At 35.0% G+C, this 24,185-nt stretch overlaps 1 protein-coding gene across 43 annotated transcripts in view; it reads left to right on the top strand.

The window, feature by feature from the left end:
- LOC124160665 (calcium-activated potassium channel slowpoke) overlaps positions 1–24,185 on the top strand; it is a 364,836-nt gene that overhangs the window by 252,801 nt on the left and 87,850 nt on the right. For 20 of the 43 annotated variants that reach the window (XM_046536620.1, XM_046536596.1, XM_046536600.1 and 17 more), the window contains 3 exons: positions 2,998–3,089; positions 6,880–6,990; positions 18,102–18,207. In XM_046536620.1, the coding sequence (XP_046392576.1) occupies positions 2,998–3,089; positions 6,880–6,990; positions 18,102–18,207 (309 nt within the window). Of the gene's footprint in view, positions 1–1,809; positions 1,902–2,997; positions 3,090–6,879; positions 6,991–17,459; positions 17,566–18,101; positions 18,208–24,185 lie in introns of all 43 variants that reach the window. The other 23 variants (XM_046536593.1, XM_046536616.1, XM_046536602.1 and 20 more) reach the window with 5 other exon arrangements.

Below are 24,185 nucleotides of genomic sequence, written 5' to 3'. Positions count from 1 at the left end.
AAAAATACTAACCTAGAGCTCAACATTATATCTGCTGCTCTTCTCTTTATTACAAAAAATAGGTGAAGTATGTGAGGGGTGGCCAGGCTTAGTAGCCATTTGTTTTGGGTTGAGCTTAACAGATAGAAATAGATTACCTTGAGAGAAATTATATCTAAACAGTATGTGGTAACAACTTGCACCGTTTTGTCACAGATTTTTTCATTTTCCTTTGAATATTCATTTTTAATGTGAGATTTTTTTGCATTTAAGAGATGCTAGGTTTCTTAGTATGTATTTGGTCAGGAAATGAAGTGCCATGTTTGAATTGACGAAAATGTCTAGCGTTCTTATTCATAATGTAGGGAATTGGCAATGATTTTGGTCTCAGATCAAGTCGCTCGAAAATTCTGCACCTATATAATATATTTATTTATAATTATTGGGTATAGATATTCTTATTCGTATTACCAATGAAGCTTCTCTCCTTAATTAATGAATCTAAGGCTTATTCTAAAGTTTAATTGAAATCAATGAGAAATAAAAAAATATCCCTTTACTGGCAATTGGCATTCATTACATGAGTTCAGAAATAATGTAATAATACAATAATTATAATTTTTTTCTCAAGTACTTGAAATCTTGTTTCGGCATTCATGGATCTTACAACAATGTTCAGAGTTGTTTAAATTCAAGACGTAGTGTTGTACTGGCTTTTGCATTCCATCACCTCTCTGGCATTTAATATTTTGTGTTGTCCATAATTTTTTTTTGTTTCCAGTGTATGCTGTTGTAGAATTTGTGGCTTCTGATGTCAAATTGATTTTTTTTAAACTTGGGATAAATTGCATGGTACATAGATAATATCCTATACATTTTTTAAAATCATAAAATCTTTCAGCTGTTGATTTGTTAGTTAATGAATGCAGCTTTTGATAGAAAACAGGCAGGAATTAATTCCTTACTTTCAAAAGCTCAAGTAACCATGGTATGTTATCAGAAGTTCATGTAAGTAATTTATCTCACTTTTAGATAGGCAATTGTATCTGATGATAACCACTCTTGTGTTACATTTTAGATGTGGTCCACTTAGCTCAACTAATGAAATAGTTAACCTTTTGTTGATTTCGATTCATTTGTTTGAGTCATTCTGATGGCAGTCAATTTTAAGTTCACCTAAAACCATACGCAAGCAGATAAAGAGATATTAACCGTATGTTAAACCTGAGTATCGTCTAATTATTTGAAAGGTAAGCAATCTTGGATTTTTTTAAATTTGGAATTTTTATTCTTATTTCTAAAGCATTTTAAGAATGATTTTTGTTTGTCCTTGATCAAGTTTATGTCCACTTTTTAATTGTGTCCCATGTAATCAAACTAATTGGTGAGAATTAACATTCCCCTGCCCCTTATGGAATGATTGGATGGCTTATTAAGAGCTATTTCACTCATGAATATGGGAAGATTATGATTTGGTTATATCCTGCAAATGTTTTGGTTTGATTTTTCTGAGTCAGTGTTGGTTAATGGAGTGCAAGAGAAAGTTTGCAGACCAAGAGGTAAAAATTGAATCGGAAAAATTGTCATTGGGGAGTACATTGACTTAGTGTCCCTTGCAAGCTAAGAGAAGAAGGTCAAAGGCCTGCTCATGTAATATGCCAGCTATAACCCTGCAATACCTTTTACATAAGTTACTTTTTTTACCTCCCTCTCCATTAATCCATCTTGACCTCACCACCTATAATTTATTTTTCCCATCACCTTCTGCCAAAAATTTTTCCTGTCAAATATCCCTACCTACTCAAAATGGACCGCCTGGTGGTTCTTTAGGCTGTGTTTGCCAGCTGGATTCCTGAAATCACCGAGCTGGCTGGCAACCGGTGCAAATATGGTGGATCGTACAAACGGGAGCGTGGAAGGAGGTACACACAAGTTGCAGTGCAAACATTACTTTCCTTCCCAGTTTGACATTAGCTTGAGTTTGATTTAGTTAACACTTTTATAAATATTTTCTACATTAAGTGCCTTTTAGGGTGTGGAGTGTTTTCTTTGTTGATTGAAAATAATTTTTTGGTGTCCATCTACCACTGTAGCCAGACAAAGGTGCCAAGTACATATATATATATATCTATATATATACATAAACATAAATATAATAGAATGTAATGTTTCTTGGTGGCATGCCTACGAATGTCTGTTCCATTATTCTTGTTATGGGCTTATTACTCTTAAAACTTTCAGACTGCTACTTTAGCGAGGGTAGATTCGTAGATTTTTTTAATTGCTAGAACACAGTGAAGAATTTCCTGTAGAGCACTACCACCTTAAAATTTTTCGTTAGTTCTACTTAAATTATCCCTAATTTAATCTTTAGCCACAGTGGAGTGGAGGTCAACTATGCACAGTTCCGAGAGATGCAGTGGCTTTCCCTTTTCTGCAGTGGCTGCTGCACCAAGAAACATTGGCTCGTTGGTGGTGGATGTGATGATGATTGATTCCTTATTGCTTGGTTTTTCTCCTGCAAGTGTGTAAAATGTATCTGTGTGTGTGCGGACCTAACAAGCCAGGGTTTCTGTGTGCTATTTGAAAGAGAGAGAGACAGAAAGAGAAAGATTAATGAGACAAAAAAGAAACGGTTCATATTCAGAAATGTAACATAATTGTTTTAAATTAAACGTATTTCCTTATTGGATAGTGTGAGTGACTATAATGCATGGATCATTATTCATTTTGCAAAATACTACATAGTTCCCTGATATGTTTCTGAATATGACCAGCCATGGGAGAGAACCCTCTTCGTCTTCTTCCTCTTCTTCTACACTTCATTATACCATAACAGCAGGCACCAAAAATGGACTCATACCATTCCATTACAACTGTACTTTTCTCACAAGCCAAGAGTCCTATTTATACCCATCCTATTTCCCCTCACCATTTGTCCCATTGACCTTCGTGTTACTCACATCTTTATTCGAGTGTTTGTTTCCCCTTCATGCCTACTCCTCCACCACCTTTTAGGCCATTTTCGCAAGTTGTATCCCCGAAATCATTGATCTCATCGGGACTAGGCCCAAGTACGGCGGGACGCTGAAGAACGAGCGGGGCAGAAGGTAGAGTACCCACGTGTTTCTCCTCTCTTACATCCAAGATAGCTGTTGGTTGGCTGGACCGAAAAGCTCACAAATACGTTTTTATCCGTAGTAAAAATTTAATTTTTTATTTTCTTTTTAACTCCGTGTGTACATAGTCTTCGTTTGATATGACATATCACTCTTCAGCCAATAATACTTGCCAGTGTCTTTGCTCGCTTAAGCTGAAAATAATTATGATTGTGTATTCCAACTCTTTTGCAACTAATTGAACTTAATTTCTTATTCTTTTTAATAGTATGTGATTATATCTAATAATATTTGGTTTATTACTCATGACTCTTTTGTCTTGAATAATTGCTCCTCCTTATGACTCAATGTGCGAACATGGTTTGGCAGTTTTGTGATATTAATATAAAATGAAGACTATTAATTCTGATACAAGTGGAAGTAGGTTATTTAAAAATAAAATCATTTTTGTAGAAAGATGCTTATATCCATGTATTATTAAGAAAGTGATTTTGAAATGTTAGACCCTAGTGCCTTTAGAATCAAGTTGGCATTAGCTGAACTGGCTCCTGGTATGAAAGGAAATCATTGTAGAAGCAGTTTTTGTGTCTCTCTTACAGTCTTGTTTCTGTTAGCTATGAAAATGAAAGAGGGAGAGAGGGAGGAGGAGACAAAGGAGTGATTAGAGATTAACATAATCATTTGATTGCATACATGACGTATGTATGTGAACGGGATTTTGTTATTTTTATTAATTCATGGAGACTTTTTTTTTGCCAAAAGACCGGGCTCTCTATAGCATGACGTTATCAAATTCTGCATTGTCTTCTTTTTATTTTGTAGTGGTCTCCTTTTTTTAATTTGAAGTATTTTGAAGAATTAATGGAACTCTTTGCATGATTGATATTTGCCTTTTTTAAACATAATTCGTTTATTCTGTGTTTTTAATACTAAGTCATTAAATGAATCACCAAATATTAAAAAGTGGCCTCAGGAATATGTAGCTAAGGGAATATGGGGATACCATTTCCTTTGATCAGGGAGGTAACATGCCACCAATTGCCTGATAGACTAAAGTAGTGCCACAGTGCTCTTTAATGTCCATATTATGCCAAGCCATTTTTGTTCATGCCTATATCTTTCCTTTTACCAAACTGAACATGACTTGGGCTCCCCTGTATCCCTGTGCTAATAGCCACATGTATTTCTACAGCTGTGCCCAATTTGTGTCCCATCTCATTTCTCCTCAGATTGTTTCCCTGTTTCCCCGTACTATATATCTATATATATATATACACAATAAAATTTACTACATACAACACCTTAAGCCAAGGAAGGATATGAAATCCCTCTTCTCTGTTACATTAAAAATACTCAGAAATCCAGTTGTGGTTCTTAAGACTTGACTCACTAAAGACTGATTTTATTTCAATGATTTTTACAATAATTCTTATTAATTATGCACCCCTAAGTTTTTGCCCTGCTCTCTCAGTTCTTGAAAGCTTTACTGTAGTAAAGTTAAAGTAAAAAGTGTATTTCTTTGCATATACTATTTCATTTGAATAAGTGAAGACTGTTCTCTCTTCTTGTATTCTCACTTCAGCATGTCTGAGAGATGTACAGTCGTTCAGAAAGTTTTTCATGAAACTTTTCTCTGTTTAGATAGTTAATTGTTCACTGGAGATTGGTGCTGCCTATTTTGATTTGAAATATGGTAATGGTTTTGTGTGATCGTGGATGATAAAAAAATCAATGTTTGTTGTATTTTGGTCCATGATGCATTCAGTTCCTCTGAGAGCCACATGGTTTTTAGACGTATGTGGTCTTTGAAGAAGGGTGTTATTATTGGGAGGAAAATGGAAGGGAGGAAGAAGAAGATGAAGAGAAGGAGAGGTGGAGGAGGAGGATGAATTTTGAAAGAGAGAGAGTGAGGGAAAGAGGTTGTGGACCCACAACTTGCATGCCTGAGTACCACCACTAAAGACGGAGTAGTAGCCTGAGATAACACTGGTTAATTCATGTTCTTCCAGATATCTAATTGAATAGATTTATTTATATCTATATGAATAGAATAGCAGCAACTTCATAGGTAAAATTACCTTAGAAGTTAGGTTAATGAGTGTTAACTCTTCAAAAAAATTTTTTGATCATGAACTAATTAACTGTTTTGGTTGACACAGCATCTGTTGATTATATGGTTTAATTCAACACTTTATGATTGCATATGATTTAAATTTTGTCCTTATTTGACTTGTCAAAACATTATTCAATTAGGTTTGGGTGTGAAGTTGGCCATTGTAAGTGGGATTATTAATTAAAGGTTGCAGCATTTTCTCGGAATGTGTGATAAGTAGCAGGATTGATTCCTCCTATGCTCTCCACCCTTTAATTAATTAGCTAGGCTGCACGAGTGGCTTCAAGGCTCTGCAAAGAGTATACATTTAAGGATCATATATTCCATGGAGTTAACATAGTAATTTTGGTGAGATATAGTAACTTTAGATCTGAGTAGGGATAAATTTTGGTGCTAATTAGTCTGATCTATAGAAATTGTGTGTGCATGTAACCTATCTAAGGGTGAGTGAGTTGTTATTAATATGCTTGGCCAGTTTTGATGTAGGAAGCTAATGTAGCAGTGTTTGGTATGTTGATCGATAACTTTGTTGTACTCTTCTAACTACCGTAGAAAGTAAAATTAATTCTAATTGCTAGGTAGTCGTGATAATTTTGATGAAGCAAAATATTTGTTACATATTTTAGTTCCTAAGAGCTTTTAAAAAAGGTCCTTTCATTTTAGATTTATTAGTTTAGTTTTAATGTGAGTGATGTATTGTTATTTCTCCAATGGAGAAAATCAACACACCAAACTTCAAGAAAAGCAATGAATGATGATATTTACTGAAAGTAACACAACCTCTTATTGCAATTTATTAAGTTAGGATTTATTGAAGAGTCATTAGTCACTAATTGCCCAATTATACAAGTTTCAGTTATATACAATTCAAAATGTGCATTTTAATGCACTTAAATGTCTAGATACTTCACTGTATTTTTAGGGAAGTGAAATTTTAGAGGTGCTACGTACGGATTTATGTAATTTTATATGTAAATACACAATTATTAAAACTTTTGTAGTCCCCCTATTAATGAGTGCTGAAATTAATGTTTCATGATATTTGCATTGTGTAGGACTAATAAAAGTCTTAGTCAATGGCTCATTTTGAGAATTATTACATCCTTTCATTGTTAGGTAATAGAATTTGTTTATTGATATATACATATCTCCTCATTCACTAACTTTCCATAAATATGTTATTTAGTTAAATTTTCTTCAAATTTTTATCTCCCTATGAGTAGTTATATTTGCTTTTAAGTCTTTTCATTGACTTTCACATATATGAGCCTATTGCTTCACAAATGAAGTGTAGTTTGGCCTTTCCTATTTTTGAGTGGAAAGTATACTATTATATCATATTGATATTAATGCCATGATAATTATTTTATTCTGTTTGCAAAATATTTGCTGTTACTGGTATTTTTACAGCTCCTTAGGGTCATATAATAGTTTTTCAAATTAAAAATTTCAACTCTTAGTTAAATATATTTTTTAAGAAGATGTATTTGTATAGTTTTAAATGGTCTTTAACTTTTCAGATTTTCTTATTGCATTTGGATTTTCATTCAAATTCATGGCTTAGTTAGATTTTCCTAGTATTAGATAATTTTTTCATCATATCGGTGTGCATAAATGTTTTCTATGTTCTCACTGGATTACTACAAATATTTTTGTGTCTTTTCACAGGCATATTGTTGTTTGTGGTCACATCACATATGAATCTGTTTCCCATTTCCTCAAAGATTTCCTCCATGAAGATAGAGAAGATGTAGACGTTGAAGTGGTTTTCTTACACAGGTATGCTGTGTAACTTGTAGTATTTATTTTTTAAATTTACACTTTGAGGTCAGGAAAATGTAATCGGGATGGTTCTCATCATTATGTTTCAGTTTTTTTCTATTTTATTTATTCAAAGTAAAAATATCAGTGCATTCAAGGAAATGGAAATGAAAATAGGCAACTTGCGTTGTATTGTCCCAAAAATATAAGTTTAGCAATGTGCTTGATTATAATTTCATTAATTAGAAATAATTCAAAATTAGTAATTTTATTTTGTTTTATTTGTTGTATACAATCTGGACAGTTTTTTACATAAATTATGCGTCTGGAAAATTACAGCCAATTATGTTCAGTGGTGGATTCAGGATCATTTCTGTGCTATAGAAAATTTATCTGGGTGTAGAAGAGTGCATTTGCCAATAAGCAATCATAGCAGGAGGGAGAAAGGTGTTAAGTCCGCTGTAGCTGTTATAATTTTTTTATCTGGGGCTCTTTCTTGAATCCGCCACATCATAGAAGAGAAACTGAAACTTTGGATGTTTTTGATTATTTTGTATGTGTTGATTATTTTAACGTATCATGTAATGATTAGGTTGTGTGAATTTGAAGTATCATTACATACTGATTTGTTGAAAAAATGTATCAGAAGCACAGAGGAATAAAGTAATATTTTTATAGAACTCGTATCAGCTATCATAAGATAGAAAATATATGAATGGTTAGATGACTGGTACTCAGGAGTGACAGATAGTGTAATGGTAGCAAATACTCTTTTGAGTCAAGAAAATAATTAGTTGACCTTTTCTGTTTCTGTCAAATCTTATGGTCGTTTCAGATTTGTATTTGGGTATTTTCTATCCTTGTCAATTTTGTATTTAAACTTGGCCTGAATGGCCCTCTTTTCATGCATCACTATTGCCTAGTTCTAAGCTGCCTCCACCTGTACTTCTCATGAAATATTCCTTTCATATTTGCCTTATCTTTCCATTAAACTTTTATATCAAGTACAGAAATAGGCCTTCCATGAATGTAATGTAATTCTACTGCATGATTCTCATTTTTGATGTTTTTTCAAAAAATTTTTCTGAATACATATATAAGTGGTATCTATGTTTTTTCTATTTATGATAATTTTTTTAATCAAATTCTGGTGATCATTTATTTGAAAAGTTTCAATTACAAGTTTAAGTAGTGACAACAGTAAAAGGTGATACATACATGTATGTGTTTTTTCAAAGGTTTCCTACCGTAAATTACAAATTATAATCCAGCAACCCATAATTTTATCCATATTCTCTGCAGGTATTTTTATCCTACTGTTTTCAATTTTATAGTATTCATCATCATATTGTTTAAAATCAGTAATTTCTTCAAAGAAAAATTTTTATATTATCTTGATGGTTTTCTTGACGAGTCTCTTTCTCCGAATTAGTTCATTGCTGTGTCAGATACGTTTTAAATATTCAGGAAATTCCAATCTTACATTTAGTTTATGTGCAATAGTTCATAAATTAATTTTTCCTTAGAATAAATAGATAAGTCCATGATGTCTATTTGCTTCATTTCCCTTAAACAAAATTTCTGGTCAGAGCGCCAAGTTCCTTGCATTGTGTTGGACTGAATGGTGTATGAAATTACTAGGGAACTAGTGTGAATGGGAAATATGGAAATGGTATGGACCCAATGGGGATCAGATGAAATCATCAGGGGACATGGGAGACTGGTTGAGCTTTTGGGAAATTGTTGTAGAGTCATTTCCGATTGCTTGTTTGGTGGTTAATACTTAGGTTAAAATAATAAAAAGGAAAGTCATTCAACAGTTTTGTAGGTATTAGTTTATGTAATTTTAAAATTCAGGAGGCTCTTCTAATCAAAAGTTCTGTGTCAGGAACTTCAGTTCTGTATTTGATCCATACCAGATCTCCAATTCCATGCTAAGAACTTTAATTCTAGATCAATGTGAGTTCTGTCTTTGTTTGGGAAATAATGGGTAATTTTTAAGGAGTACACCAAAGTTAGTCAAATGGAGGAAGTCCTAGCTGAGGTTTGCACATTGTGGTGACTCACTGTAATAGGGACTCATGTGTATCATCTCCTTCTTAGAGCTATGACTGACTACCTAACCTTTGTAATATCAAGGATAAAATTTCACCTCTCTAAATGTGACTAAGCATTATTGAATGATGAAAACTTAGTGGTAAAATTTCTGGGTTATTGGCATCAATTGTTTGTCATTTTCTCACTAGTTTTAAGTGATTTATTGCAAAATAGTAACTTATAGCTAACTTATTGTCTTCATTGCATTGGGTGAAATATAGAACAATGATAAAGGAAAGTATGGTTGAGAGTAAATAAAAAATAATTGATATTTGATATCTGAAGTTCTATCTGAGATGTGTCGTAATATTAGGATCATCTTCATAAAAATAGTTACGGATTTCTAGTCAATCTGTCTAACCCATACAAAGCCTCACTTCTTCATTTTCCTCCACTCCTTAACCCTCTTTAATTTTATTCTTTGTCTAGGATGTACTCAATTTTGGTCTTATTCGCAAAGAAAGCGAGGGAATACTATCATGTTTAAATCGTGATTGTCCTATGGCTACGCCACTGAGGTCTCTTTATGCTATGGTGATGTTTTGGTATGTGTTTCTGATAAAAACTCTGCCCTTGAGAAAGGCCACCTTCAGAATATTAGATAGGGGAGATGCCAAGATATAGTTAATCATTTGAGTGGTCTCTTTGCCCATTCACATTCAATATAAAAATCTTAATGGCCTCAAGTTTAGATGCAGTCTTTTTTTCATTAAGTAGTAGTATATGGAAACTTCATGAGTTAGAGCTTCCAATGTGGACTAAATTTGTCATCTTAAATATAGTATTTTTTCTCTTATTAAACACATTGAGTGTAGGAGCTTCCACAATAATTCCTACTGATGAGCAAAAACTTATATTTGCTGTTGAAAATCTCATAAATTATATGATTAGTTTAGAGAAATGAATGATTAAAAATAATCATAAATCATAACTGTTGAGGTGTGGCCTGCAGCTGTCAGCAATTCTAATTAACATATAAAAAAAGATCAGTATAAAGTATGTGAATTAGCATCTATTTTTATAGCATGCTATTAACTCAGGCAGGCAGTCATCAGCCCCCAGGAAGGACACATTCCTGACTAATACATCTGAGAGAATTTTGTTGCCCTATACCATCTCAAAACTATAAATGTCTATTATGACTATTTTTACTAATACTTTTCATGTAGTTTAATAGTAATTTATAATTTGTATCATGAAAGTTTGTAAACTTACACCAACGTATGGTATTACAGTCTTGTTTGTATTTTCGTTAGAATTGCATAGATTTCTCAATAATATTGAGCTTGTAATCTTAAAATTACTAATCATTTTGTGAGTATTTAAACCCAGGCACGTAATCAGTGGAAATGCTTAGTGTGCTTCAGCCCTTCCACCCCTCCCCCACGAAAAAATTTTCTCTTGTGGTGACCAACTGCTATACATCTGACCTCTAGCCCAGGGACATCTATCCTCTGATTGCATTTTTTTATATTATGTTACATTCCATATACTGCCCAAAAAAAATTACAGTGCAACCTCGATAAAACGAGACCCACCAGTGCTCAATTAAACACTCGCTATAGCGAATTGTCGCTTTACCGTAGGTGGAGCAAATAATAGCCAATGTACCTGTTGCAAACAGTTATACAGGAACAGAAGTGGTGCGGCAACAGAGAAATTGCTATCCGATAAACGTTAGCATAAATCCAGACGAAAGGCGATGTTTTTTTGCATCACTAAATTTCCTTACTTTAATAACAAACAAACTAACTAATAATATTGGCATAATGATTGACAAAGCAGTGCTTTGTACTTCGTGCATTTACGCGATCATTCTATTATTTTGGTATCTTCCACTGAAAGTTAAAAGAAAACAGGTAAAACTGTATAGCGGTTATTTAATCCCTCAAATTCTTCCATTGGTGTATGTTTCTTGTTCCTGTAAATTAAGGGGCAGTTGAGTGAAATAACGTATTGCATTTGTTTCTGCAGACGAAAACAGTGGAAGGTTGTAGAACGATCCTGCCTCGGAAGACTTTTTCTGTCATCTCATGTAATATCTTCATTATCCACGGTATAAAGTTTGCTAAGCATACTAAATGATGTGATAAAAATTGTCGTTGTTAAAAAAGTTCCTTTTTGAGTGTTACGCTCGTGACGTATTTGAAATAATACACTGAGTTTACTACGGCACTGCAATAAAAACGATTTGAATTAAAATTGGTATTATAAGAAAAGATATTAACGTGATATTATTTCACGTAAAAATATAATGCAGACATATGATGATGTCACTTAAGTAAAACAAAAGCAAGCTCCAGGAAACTGCGACGAATATAACTCACATGGGTAATATTTGCGACAAAGAAACGGAAAGGCATACGCATCTGATGAACTCTAAGGCCAAAAAAACTTACGAGTATGAATTTATTGGTTTAGCATTCTCAATAATGACTGAAAAACATGAAAATAGGAATGCAGATTTTTTTAATATTATAAACTAAAAGTGCAGCATCAGCTCTTCTTTGTGGTGGCGCTGAATGCAAACGACATGGCACGAAACGAGTCAGTTGTTCTGTGAGTTCTTCCAGCGGCCACCAGGGGATTGTTGGCCACCCGGGTGACGGAAGAGAGCGCCAGTACGACTCCGACCACTGACACGAATAGTATATTTTGATCGTTTTATTGCTTGTAACCGCAATAGAGAATAAATACGTCCATCCGGACAATTCTCGCTCAACGCGCTGAGTATCAATTGTAGCGTACATCCTACACCATCGCTAAGGCGCACTACCTATCTCTAGGAGCATCATTGCAAGAAATGACTCTTATCTGTAAGGGTTTTGTCAGTAAATAGGTCGAGTTCCGTTTCGTCTATATCACGCGGGGAATACTTGTTAAGATACATAGGATTGGAGTCCTTTCTTCCAAAACTTTACACCACAGGCATCATCAGCAATTATGATGGGAGATAATGCTTTGGTGCTATGAATTAGTATAACCTACCTTCCGAACTCTTGAAGTCCTCGATTTGCAATCTATCCCTGAAATACTCCCCTTTAGGCTTAGGCATAGCCCCTTTCTCATAAGTTCGCCCGAATTGAAGTGGGCAAAACCACCCGAACAAAGTTTCTTCTAACTCTTCATGGTTTGCGTTCCTTGGGCACTTTTGTTTTTGTTACTTGTGGAGAGCGAATAGGAAGATAAATTAATTACGCCACTCTCATATTAATCTATTATTTTTATTTTCTTGCTTCGACGTGTTTGGCATTTTTTGGCCATGGTGCCTGCCATCAAATGCTTTGTATTCACGCCACTCACGGACGTGCGGGTATGCTGCCGACTGCTTTCTGCCGCCCGAGGAACAAAAGTAGATCAAGCATTTGCGAATGTTAATGCCACAATATTTTCACTAAAATGAACTACGTATTTATCGAACGAAAGTTTACTACATGAATTTGAGACTAAGCACTCCATGTTAACTTCATTTCAAACAGATAGCCAGAAATTACAGAGATTAGGAACTCTTGGTGAAGGTTTTCCGGCGATGGAAACTCTCTCTATGGCGAGTGCCAACACTGAAAGGGCCTCGTAAAAACGAAATTTTTTACACTAATTATAGGGTCAATGACGGTGTCTCGGCTATCTCTCGTAATGGTGGATGTCTCGCAATAGCCCGTACTCGCTTTATCGAAGTTCCACTGCACGAATTTAGCATTATGCAAATGAAACATATATGTAGCTGACTTATTGAAATGTAGGGTTTTCTGATATGTGAAAATTTGCAGAAAGTATTTGTATAGGCAATCTGCATACAACCAAAGCATCTCTGAAGCAAATTTCTGGCTGCATGCCCTCTTAAACCATGAGTCAAAAATTTGATTTATGTTAGCAGTATATAGTTTTTTACTTGAAATGACTTGATTTAAAATGATTAGTAGGAGTCAATTCTTATCAAAAGTACCTAGGCTTTAGTTCAAGGAGGCAATTCAATATGATACGGGGATAGTGAAGATACCCACTGAAAGACAAAAATCAAAACATGTTTGCTACTTTACTCATATATTCTTTTACTTTATATAATCTAAGAAATCATGAGTGAACTAGATAAACATAAGGACCTTATTTACAGAAAGGGATTTCAGGGATATGAAACAGATTGATTGCCTTTGTTTACCTGAGATTGCTTCAGTGAGGGTGGTGCCTAATTGGGTAATTCACTAGTATCTGAAATTGCCTATTATCACTCTATCACTATTGAAAAGAAAATAAAATTGGTAAACAAGTACAGTGGAACCCTGATCTATCGTTCCTGCATTGATCGTCTTCCCGCATGCATCGTTCACCTTTCCTGGTCCCAAATAAAGTTCCATGTAGATAATGTAATTTTTTCCCTCATTCATCATTCCCCGAAGTATCGTTTTCCTACATTGATCGTTTGAAGACCGCAGTCCCGACGTGTAATTTTCCCGCATCCATCGTTTGATGAAATTAAAACTACATTTATACGTGTCAATTACAGCTAATAACGACAGGCACATAGTTTGAATCTTCCCCAGGAGATGGAAATACCATAGAGAGAAGCTCAGTCCCGTGGGAAAGTAACATTAGCGCATTTCCCAATATCCGTTATCCCCCTCCATTCAGCACTCGCCTCCCCCCTCTGAGACTTTCCTCTTTTCCTAAAGCAAACAACAACTCGTGCAGGGATCATATTACGAAGACCATAAGTTTAAAAAAATATCAAGTTACACGAGTACAATAGAAACGTGTTTCACGCTTTCCCCTTTCTCGCCCACTGAACTTTTTTAGCCTACCTGCTTCAAAGTTCCCAGTTTCTGGAGGTCAGCTGCTGCATGAATCACCTGTTAGCCCAAAAGGTGTCTAACAATGAGCAATTGCCATTATACTTTTATTAGATTGAAATGACAGTAATTTGCACTTAAATCAAATAAGAACGAGACCAAACAGAACGTATTTCTAACGTTAATTAAGTATTTTAAGCAAGGAAATCGTCGGAAAAATAAGGTGGTGATTTCTGGTGAAACTCGATAACCTCGTAGTTGAGCTTCTTGGCAGTTAATGTGGCATTTTTTTCCAAAAACAGGATATCAGGTTATTATCAGTTATCAATTTACGAGTTAAAATATAAGTCTCACTTGTCAGAGTTACTGATGAAGGGATATCTTCTCAGGATATTTTGTTTCTCCCTACTAACAATCCGAATTCATCTGCTCATCTAGTGCTACGCTGATCAGAAAATAATGGGTAAGTTGCCTTCTCTTTAGGACAAAAAATTTCATGGCGCAGTCGTATGGTCATGTTCTCTGCAGTATTCTCCGCGCACGCCATACGCATAGGATCAGTCCCAAACTTCACCTCGTAGAAGTGGTTGCATACTTTCCAGGGTGGGTTAAATTCTAACCAGCGAGTGTTTTCCGTGTGGGTTTAATAAAGTCAGGTTTCATTTTTATTAGTTTTATTTTTATTTGTCTTCAGACCACGATCCTTCTGAAGAAACAAGTGAGAAATTCAACAGATAGACTGAAAATAATTGAAAATGAAGAAAAGAATACAGGCTTTTATCGCCTCAATATTACAGAATGCTTAGTGTTGTCCGCTAGCACATGACGGTAGGGGTGGGGGTAGAGTTGAACGAATATCATAATTACTCGGCAAAATCCTGCATTTCCTGGAACATAGGCAACCTAGCCAAACATTCCTGCATTTATCGTTTTCACGCATTCATTGTTTTTTTCGTCCATCCCCTTGAAAAACGATAGATCGAGGTTCCACTGTATATTTGGAAATTTAGGAATCTAGTTACAGTGAATAGTATAAGGCAAGGCTACTCAATATTGGGTAATTCCATGGGATTTCATCACACCACTCTACTTGATCCTCTCTGATTCCATTGAAATGTGACATATAAATAAGGTGGTGACCCTTTCAAGTAGTGAAAATGCAAATTATGTATATTTTCAGTGATTTATTAGAAGATGATGAAGGAAAAAACTTCTATAGTAATCAATTATCCACTCTGATAAACACACACAGACACAACCCAACTTTTATCCATCAAAACCTGGGTTTATACATGTTTTATTTAAGTGTTGATAACTACTGAAGTAATTTTTTTCCTTCAAAAGTCTCTCAAGATAACATCTGAGTCTTTTTTTTTCTAGTTCACCACAAAGCTACTGAACATGAAAATAAGAATTTTTTGAATTTTGATTGTTTCTACCTATTGGTGAGGAAATATATGTAGCTCTTGTATAATATGTAGCTACAGCAGTGACTCATATTGGGAAAGAATAAATAAAGCATAAATAAACTATGCAACATTTCCTCTTAGTTTAAACTTATGAACCGAAGGTTGTTGTCTCAAAACTGTGATGATCTTGAATGTCTCAAAGCACCCCCTTTAATTTCAACAAATGTTGTTGCATTAACGATATTCTTGGACTAAAACTCATGCAGATAATACAGGCTATGTTGTTCATATAAGACAATGGCTTTAATACTATCACAAGTTATGTGTGCCCATAAAAATAGGTCCACAGGTAATTGGTGTAGAGTTGTATTTGTTCATTAATAGGTAGACATGCTCAAATTAGTAATACTTTTCCAGCTTTGGTGTCCAGTAACTTTGCTGTTAATGTTGTAAAAGGAAAAAAAATTGTTCTCTTTCATTGCTAGCAAGGATCATTGTATACATGTCAAATTTGGAGGGAATCATGGTAGATCTGGTTTAATTTTTTTATTTGATATGGAAAGACCCTATCATCTTTTTTATACATAAACTGTGGACTTATTTTTACAGACACAAATAACTTGCGATTGTGTTTAAGCCATTGACTTGCATGAACTACCGTGTGTAATATCTGCAAGTAAGTGTTTTATTCCTAGAATATTGTTAAGAGTCATTAAGTTTTTCTTTTGAGATCAACTGTTTAAATTCTCTCCAATTCAATGTTGCTTAATTTAATTTACAGAGTAATACTCCAATGTGTGACCTCCCTGGTCAAACATAGCAGTCTTGTATATCCAAAGTAGCTCAGTTGTCATTATCAGTAGTTGACACCTTTAAGGCTATACTTTTTTATGCATTTTGATGCTGTAGGAAAAATCCCTGTACTACATTTCCTTTAAGCTATGTTTGATTTCCTTTTAGGATTTGGTGTCTTTCCCTGCTAGTAGTTTTGATGTTTTACTTTGAGGTTTTTTGCCTGGCAAGATTATTATAGACCTGTTGTTTCATTGGTACCTCCGCAAATATCTTAGGCCAATCAAACGTTGTCCTACCCGTCTCACTTAGTGGAAAACTCGGAAATTATTTTCTAGTGATATTTGAGCACTTTATAATTTTCTTCAGAATCGTGTAAAATTTAATTTTGTAAGGCATAGTTGTGGTTTATATTTGACGTAGATCTATTTGTGGATAATTTAATAAAATGGAACTTGAGTCAGCTTTCATGATTGTATAAGTACATAAAGGAGTAAGAGCTCATTTACTACATCAGTGGTGAGCGACTTTGCTCAGATGATACTAAACCATTACATAATTTTTTACTTTTGTAAGAGTAATACACTGTTTAATTAACCAGATTAGCATATAATTTTGTTGGCTGTAAGTGTAATATAGAAGCACAATTTGGAAAACTTAATCATTTGACTGCATGCATCTCGGTAGTCACTGTATGTCCATTCACTCTTGTTGTGGTGAAATAATTTTAAAAATCATCAACTTAAGTTAATTTCTGGGGGCTTACATTTTATGAACAAAAAGTTATAAGGAAGCAATATGTAAAGGTATTCATTGTGATCTTTTCATTAAATTAGAGAAACTTTGGTGGACTGTGTTTGCCGAACAATTATGACTATTTGCCTTTTTTACTTCATCTGCTTTTCCTTGCTTAGGCTCTCATGATGACTTTTAAGTTTGAAATAGTAAAGCTGGCTGTAGCATCACCTTTCAATTAATTTCATATTCCTTTTAAATTTGAATTTCAGGTCTTAGAGTAAGCATATTTACATGCTGTCTACAGTTGGTGGAGTGATCCAGAAAGCATTTTAAAATTTTATTTTAGTAGTTTTTTTAAAAGATTCAATGAAAAGCAAATCCTTTACTAATTAGCATGCATGAATATCTGTAATGTTTAAGCACTTTTGTGTAATTACTGGCAGTTCCATGTTGTCTGTGTTTAGTATGTTTTCTATCTTGAGACACTCGCTGTAATTTTAAGAATTGTTTGAAAATAGTATTTCTCTCTCCATAATGGAGAGAATACAGTAGCTTTCCTACAGAGAGTTGGTGACCTACACATTTGTGGAAAAAGGACCTCTTTCTCTGGTTTTCTGCCAGAATAGTCCTGTGATGAGGTCTGAGTCAGTTAATTGCATTCCAGGAAAGAGCCAGATCTTGAGCTGGAGGGTCTTCTAAAACGGCACTACACCACTGTGGAGTTTTTTCAGGGATCAATGATGAATGCAGTAGATCTAGAAAGAGTGAAGGTAAACTACCTTGGAATGCCATAGACTCAATTGATGATTTGTTTTGTTTAATTTTCCCAATTGCACAGGTAATGGCCATGTCACCCAGACTGATGTCTAAACCTCTAGGGGTAATTCTGCAATTAGACATCTTTGATATTCATTTAATGCACTTTGTAGGGGTGTAGTTTTTATTTTTAATGTTTCAAAACTTAGATGAGATAAAGCTTGCTGATATTTAAAAAAAAAGAGAAGTAGTTAGTGTGCATTGCTAATAACACTCATGTTACCTTCGAAAGTTTGTTTAAGATCTAAGTGCTTAAATTTTGTAATTTGTGTGCCTTGTACTAATACTCCCTATGCTGCAGGTTTCAGTTTGGCTGGCTTCCTGTCTGCATGGTCAGTTTTAAATTCTACGAACGAATGTATGCCTGTATGGTGCCTCACCTGTATTTTCTACTAATCATAGTTCATATTAATTAATTACTTAAATTTTTTTCTTTTTTCGTCGATTCTACACCACTGAACTTGTCTGGTATTTTGTTCCGGCCGAGCAGAAAGCCCCCTGACTTAGAACTGGAAGGTCTATTCAAGAGGCATTTCACTACTGTTGAATTCTTCCAGGGCTCAATAATGAACCCAATTGATCTGCAGAGGGTTAAGGTGAGGTTTAGAATGTCACTTGAAAGCCATTATCGACCCTACATATCATTCATAAAATATACCCATGGATTGGTTGTTCATCATATTTTATTTGAAGTTAATGTGATCTCATTCATTTTTTTGCTCTAATAATTGCATTTTCAATTTGGGATTGTAAGTCTTTTTTTTTATTCTATTTTTTTAAATAGAAAATTTGCTCAGTGAGCGTGTTATTTATTTTTCTTTAATTTTTTATGATGAAGGCTTTTTTTAGTTTTTAATTATTTTTCATGATTGACCAATTAATTTTACATATTTTGATTCAACAACCATATCTTTAGGTAACATTTTTTGAAAGCTTACTTTCAGATGAATGTCCAATCCGATGAATACAGCAATATTAAGTTATTGGTTCACTCAGTGGTCAGGAAGACATCACATATTTTACAGCATATTGAAATCGTTCATTATATCCAGCATACTACAACTAGGGTTGTGTTTCTGAAAAGAACAAATTTATCTCATGGGATTGCTAGCAAATTATGTGGTCCCTTTGAAGTCACTCACTATCTTCTGTTTTATATTTGTCTCCATTGCATGTACACATTTTCACTAAGCCAAGTCCTTTGGCATTAGGCTTGGATGAGACAGGCTAAAAATTTCCCCCAAAAATGTTCTTTGAAGAATACTATCTAATAACTCTTCTCCTTTAAAGGTAAAACCATATATGGGGTAAATAGCTATGGCATTAAGTTAAGGCTGAGTATAGTTTTGCAATGATGATACCAAATAAAGCGTTTATCATGGATTATCTTAAGTTTATTTTATGCTATTTTTTAAATAAATAATTCACAAATTTTAGTGCACTTACTTTAACTCTCATTAATAATACGTCAAAGTGTTAAGTTTTAAGTGCTCATTCAAAGTTTTGAATATGCTAAAGGAAAGGTGTAACACATTTTTTTGGTCAGCGTGACACTGAAATAGTTGGTATAGTTTCTATGTGCTTTGTGAACCTTCCACCTCACCAATTCAAATGAGTTTGTGTTAGAAGAGACATTTTGCATGCCATGTCAACCTCATTGTGTCCTGTCATAGGCATGGTGAAAAATGCTCATTTCATAAATCTGGATGAAAATTCTCGTCGAGCAATCCCTTAAAAATGAGTATGTTTGCTGTACCCCTTCCATTATAGGTCTTGATGTTGCCACCACTCTGTCTCCTTCTTCTTCCTACTCTTCTTCTCTATAACACCCTTACTGTGTACAGTGCTTGCTTGTTCAATCAATCACTGTTGCTTGTCACAGAGCTGGGCATTCTTCAATCAAGTGACACAAAAATAGGAGTTGAATCACTCATCCAAAAATATTAATTTGGTGTGATAGGGCATCACTGCTTTGCATATGAAATATTTAAATTACACAGGCTCAACAGACATTTTCATATCAATTACTTAGATAGTGATATTCGCTCCACCAAAATTACATTTCACAGTTATATTATCTTTATTTGAAATTATTACATGAAATGGCAAGGAATGAATTCCTCAAAAATATTTTCAATTCTCACTATTCGCGAATAAGATTTGAAAAATGACAAATGACCTCCAAGGAATGTGTAAGAATCTGGCTTCAAATTGGTAAGTAGTTAATGGTATCATTTGATTAAAACTTTCTTTTTAAAATCTGAATCCCTAATATGGAAGTAATGATCCTTTTGCTTTATACAAAAAATAGCATATTTTTTGGTGAGGCCATTGTTTTTTTATTAATCTTTATCAAGTATTATTTTCACTCTACGTTGTAGAGAGCATGCACAATATAGAGCACAAAGAAGTTAATTAGGACAATAATAACAGAAAGCTTAATGTTTGAAGCACCTGTGTTAGATAATCCAGGTTGTGTGTTATGTGTGTGCACGCTTGATATCTCTTCGTACCTAGATATTTCCAATCATATGTTTGTAAGTGTAGAAATCAAGACAATTCGTGGCTGAATAGGGTTATTTGAAATCTCAGAACTCTCTTTTTAAAGTTGAAATTATTAGATACCACAGTAGAATACATAAATTATTTTCCTTAGTATTTGCATATCATGATGATATATAAGTTATGCTTTAGTTGCCTTGCGGACAGATCGTACTCCAACTGTGCAATGCATTTGTTATCATTCCACTGATATACAGACTGTCCCAAGTGTCGTGTGTCATTTTTGACCTGTAATTTTAGTAACTTTCCGTAGAGCTATGTTCATGAAAATTGGCACACTTATGGGAAAAGGTCCTAAGTTTTGTTGAGTGTAAGCAAAATTTTAAAATTTTGACCATTTGACCTCACAATTTGGGTCCAAACCAAAAATTTGAATTTGCCTTATGGGGTTTCAATGTTAAAAAAATCGAGATAGAAAAATGTCTGAATTTCATTGACCAAGGTGTCAATTCTTATGGTTTCGGACCCGAGAAACCCGAAAATAACAATTTTATTTACGAAAATTCAACCGTTGACCCAGTAAGGTCACCGTCAAGGTCATAAGGGTGGCAAAAAGAATAGCATACCGACAAAGGTGTCGATCTATGGGTTTTATAGGGTGCCCAAGTCATTAGTATTGTCCAAATATCCGTATTATTCACTAATCGACCTACGAGGGTCACAATGGGGGTCAAAGGTCATAGCGTTAAACGTCGGGCCATCGTGGCAACTAACGTGTCAAACCATAGGTTTTGAAGGGTCCCAAAGTCGGTTAGGCAGTTCATAGATCAGTATTGTTGGTATTTTGACCTCCGAGGGTCACAATGGGGGTCAAAGGTCATAGAGTTAAACGTCGGGCCTTCATGACAACCAACGTGTCAAACCATAGGTTTTGAAGGGTGTCAAAGTCGGTTAGGCAGTTCATAGATCCGTATTGTTGGTTTTTTGACCTCCGAGGGTCACAATGGGGGTCAAAGGTCATAGAGTTGAACTTCGGGCCATCATGACAGCCAGCGTTACAAACCATAGGTTTTGAAGGGTGCCAAAGTCGGTTAGGCAGTTCATAGATCCGTGTTGTTGGTTTTTTGACCTCCGGGGGTCACAATGGTGGCCAAAGGTCATAGAGTTAAACGTCGGGCCATAATGACAGCCAAAGCGTGGAACAATAGGTTTTAAAGGGTGCCCAAGTCAGTGTGGCAGTTCGTAGCAGTTTGCATATTGTCGATTTTTTTACCATCGAGGGTCATAAGGGGGGTCAAAGGTCACAGATGTATGTTTTGAAATAATAGGAAAACTAATTTCCCCAACTAAGGTTTTGAAGGGTGACCAAGTGAGTGGTGTAGTACACATATCCACTGCCTTTTCCGACAAGCCTCCCTTACCCTCTTAGTTTCACGCCGATCTTGATTATTTATTTCCCTAGACATCCTTTTTCCCGACTCTGTGTCCACATTCTTCCTCTACATCTCTCTTCAAAGAAGGTCCTAAGGAGGTCTAACGCCACATAGGACTTTCTTTATAACTACGCTGAAATCCCATTGGTTTTAAAGATCAACAAGCAAATAGCAAAACCCATTCATGCCGCTTTTCATTTAAGTATTACACCTCCATTGGTAACGCTCAAGTTAAGGGTCGCGAGTTTTTCCCATGAAAGTCCTAAAAATATGTTAAATAAGTAGTTAAGAAAAAGTCCCAGTTTGACTGTAAAGACCGCAACCTTCTGACTGACCCTCGTCCTGCAAACATTACTGGCTGCAAATTTATCAGGACCTCACTTCACATTCAAACTTGCAAATTGGTTGGGTATAACACCCAACAGTCTCATTGCTAAGTCTTGGCCTTTCCATTAAGATGCTTTTGCCGCTGAGCACTATTGTCCGCGCAGCGTGTACTGGACAATTCCAGGTGTGCGATATAACAAAATTTAAATATTCTAAACTTGAAGCCCTAGAAAGTGTAATGTTGCAGCTTCGAGAAGAAGAGCATGGCAATCAAAACCATTTCTGCAATTGGATGGTTGACTAGCCCAATGTAAACTACATGTTCACATTTCAGTTTATAATCCTATTAATTTTGTCGTTTAATGATACTTCTCTTTAATGGTTAAATATTTATCACAACGCATGATACAATCAAAATAAAAGCTGGATTTATCCATTTCTTTTACGTTTTACCTTATGGTTTCGGACATAGCCAATATCTTTTTAAACGGAGTTTTGTCTTTCACTTTGAGCAGCAAATCAAAATGATGTTTAGAGAAATAAATGATCAACTTCGGCATGAAGATAAGATGGCATGGGAAGCCTGCCGGAAAGCACTGCGAGGAAATGGAAAATTTTTGGAAGGAAGGGGGGTAAGCGCATTGCATATTTTCTTTATGACCTTTGATCCCCATTATGAATTTCGGAGATCAAAAAAATCTGTTATGCGGAACTATGAACTGCAAAATTGACTTGGGCACCCTTTAAAACCTATGGTTCCACGCTTTGGCTGTCATTATGGTCCGACGTTTAACTCTATGACCTTTGGCCCCCATTGTGACCCCCGGAGGTCAAAAAACCAACAACACGGATCTATGAACTGCCTAACCGACTTTGGCACCCTTCAAAACCTATGGTTTGTAACGCTGGCTGTCATGATGGCCCGAAGTTCAACTCTATGACCTTTGACCCCCATTGTGACCCTCGGAGGTCAAAAAACCAACAATACGGATCTATGAACTGCCTAACCGACTTTGACACCCTTCAAAACCTATGGTTTGACACGTTGGTTGTCATGAAGGCCCGACGTTTAACTCTATGACCTTTGACCCCCATTGTGACCCTCGGAGGTCAAAATACCAACAATACTGATCTATGAACTGCCTAACCGACTTTGGGACCCTTCAAAACCTATGGTTTGACACGTTAGTTGCCACGATGGCCCGACGTTTAACGCTATGACCTTTGACCCCCATTGTGACCCTCGTAGGTCGATTAGTGAATAATACGGATATTTGGACAATACTAATGACTTGGGCACCCTATAAAACCCATAGATCGACACCTTTGTCGGTATGCTATTCTTTTTGCCACCCTTATGACCTTGACGGTGACCTTACTGGGTCAACGGTTGAATTTTCGTAAATAAAATTGTTATTTTCGGGTTTCTCGGGTCCGAAACCATAAGAATTGACACCTTGGTCAATGAAATTCAGACATTTTTCTATCTCGATTTTTTTAACATTGAAACCCCATAAGGCAAATTCAAATTTTTTGTTTGGACCCAAATTGTGAGGTCAAATGGTCAAAATTTTAAAATTTTGCTTACACTCAACAAAACTTAGGACCTTTTCCCATAAGTGTGCCAATTTTCATGAACATAGCTCTACGGAAAGTTACTAAAATTACAGGTCAAAAATGACACACGACACTTGGGACAGTCTGTATATATTACGTGATATCAAGTTAACACTTAGTTCTTTATGTTAATCTTTAGTTCATGTTTTCTTATTATGATGTCCTATAATTCCTGTGTCCATGAATCCACATGTTGTGTGCAAGATGTATTGACTAACAAGTTTTCTGTATTAGATAAAAGTCCTGTGTGTGTTACGTTTCAGACCTCCATCTGTGTAATATTAACATGGGTATTAGTTATGAACGCCAATTTAAAACTTCTCTTTTTGCAAACTTAATTGATAATAAGCCAATGCTCACGGTTGCTCTCCTCCTTCCTATTTCTATTATCTATCCATCTTCCACAAGTCCTGCCTTACACTGGGATATCCTTTGGCTCAGAGGATTTTTAAATTTTCTTCAGGTTAATTGTAACTGGTTGATATTTTCATAAAGTTATATTTTTTAAAGTATTTTTTTCATAAAACTATATTTTTATAAAAGATAATAGTTATGGGATGGCTCATGATAACTGGCCAGAAGGGAAAAAGCTTTTTTACTATTTATTTCGACATTATGTATGTACTATTGTTGTTTATATTTTCATATATAAGCTGTAAAATTTCAAGGCAAGCATTTGTTTAAGACCTAATAAA

The sequence above is a fragment of the Ischnura elegans genome, chromosome 6 (genome assembly GCF_921293095.1).
Source record: "Ischnura elegans chromosome 6, ioIscEleg1.1, whole genome shotgun sequence".
Taxonomy (NCBI): domain Eukaryota; kingdom Metazoa; phylum Arthropoda; class Insecta; order Odonata; family Coenagrionidae; genus Ischnura; species Ischnura elegans.
The sequence above is the reverse complement of the archived record's forward strand: the minus strand, read 5'-3'. Positions and strand labels throughout refer to the sequence as shown.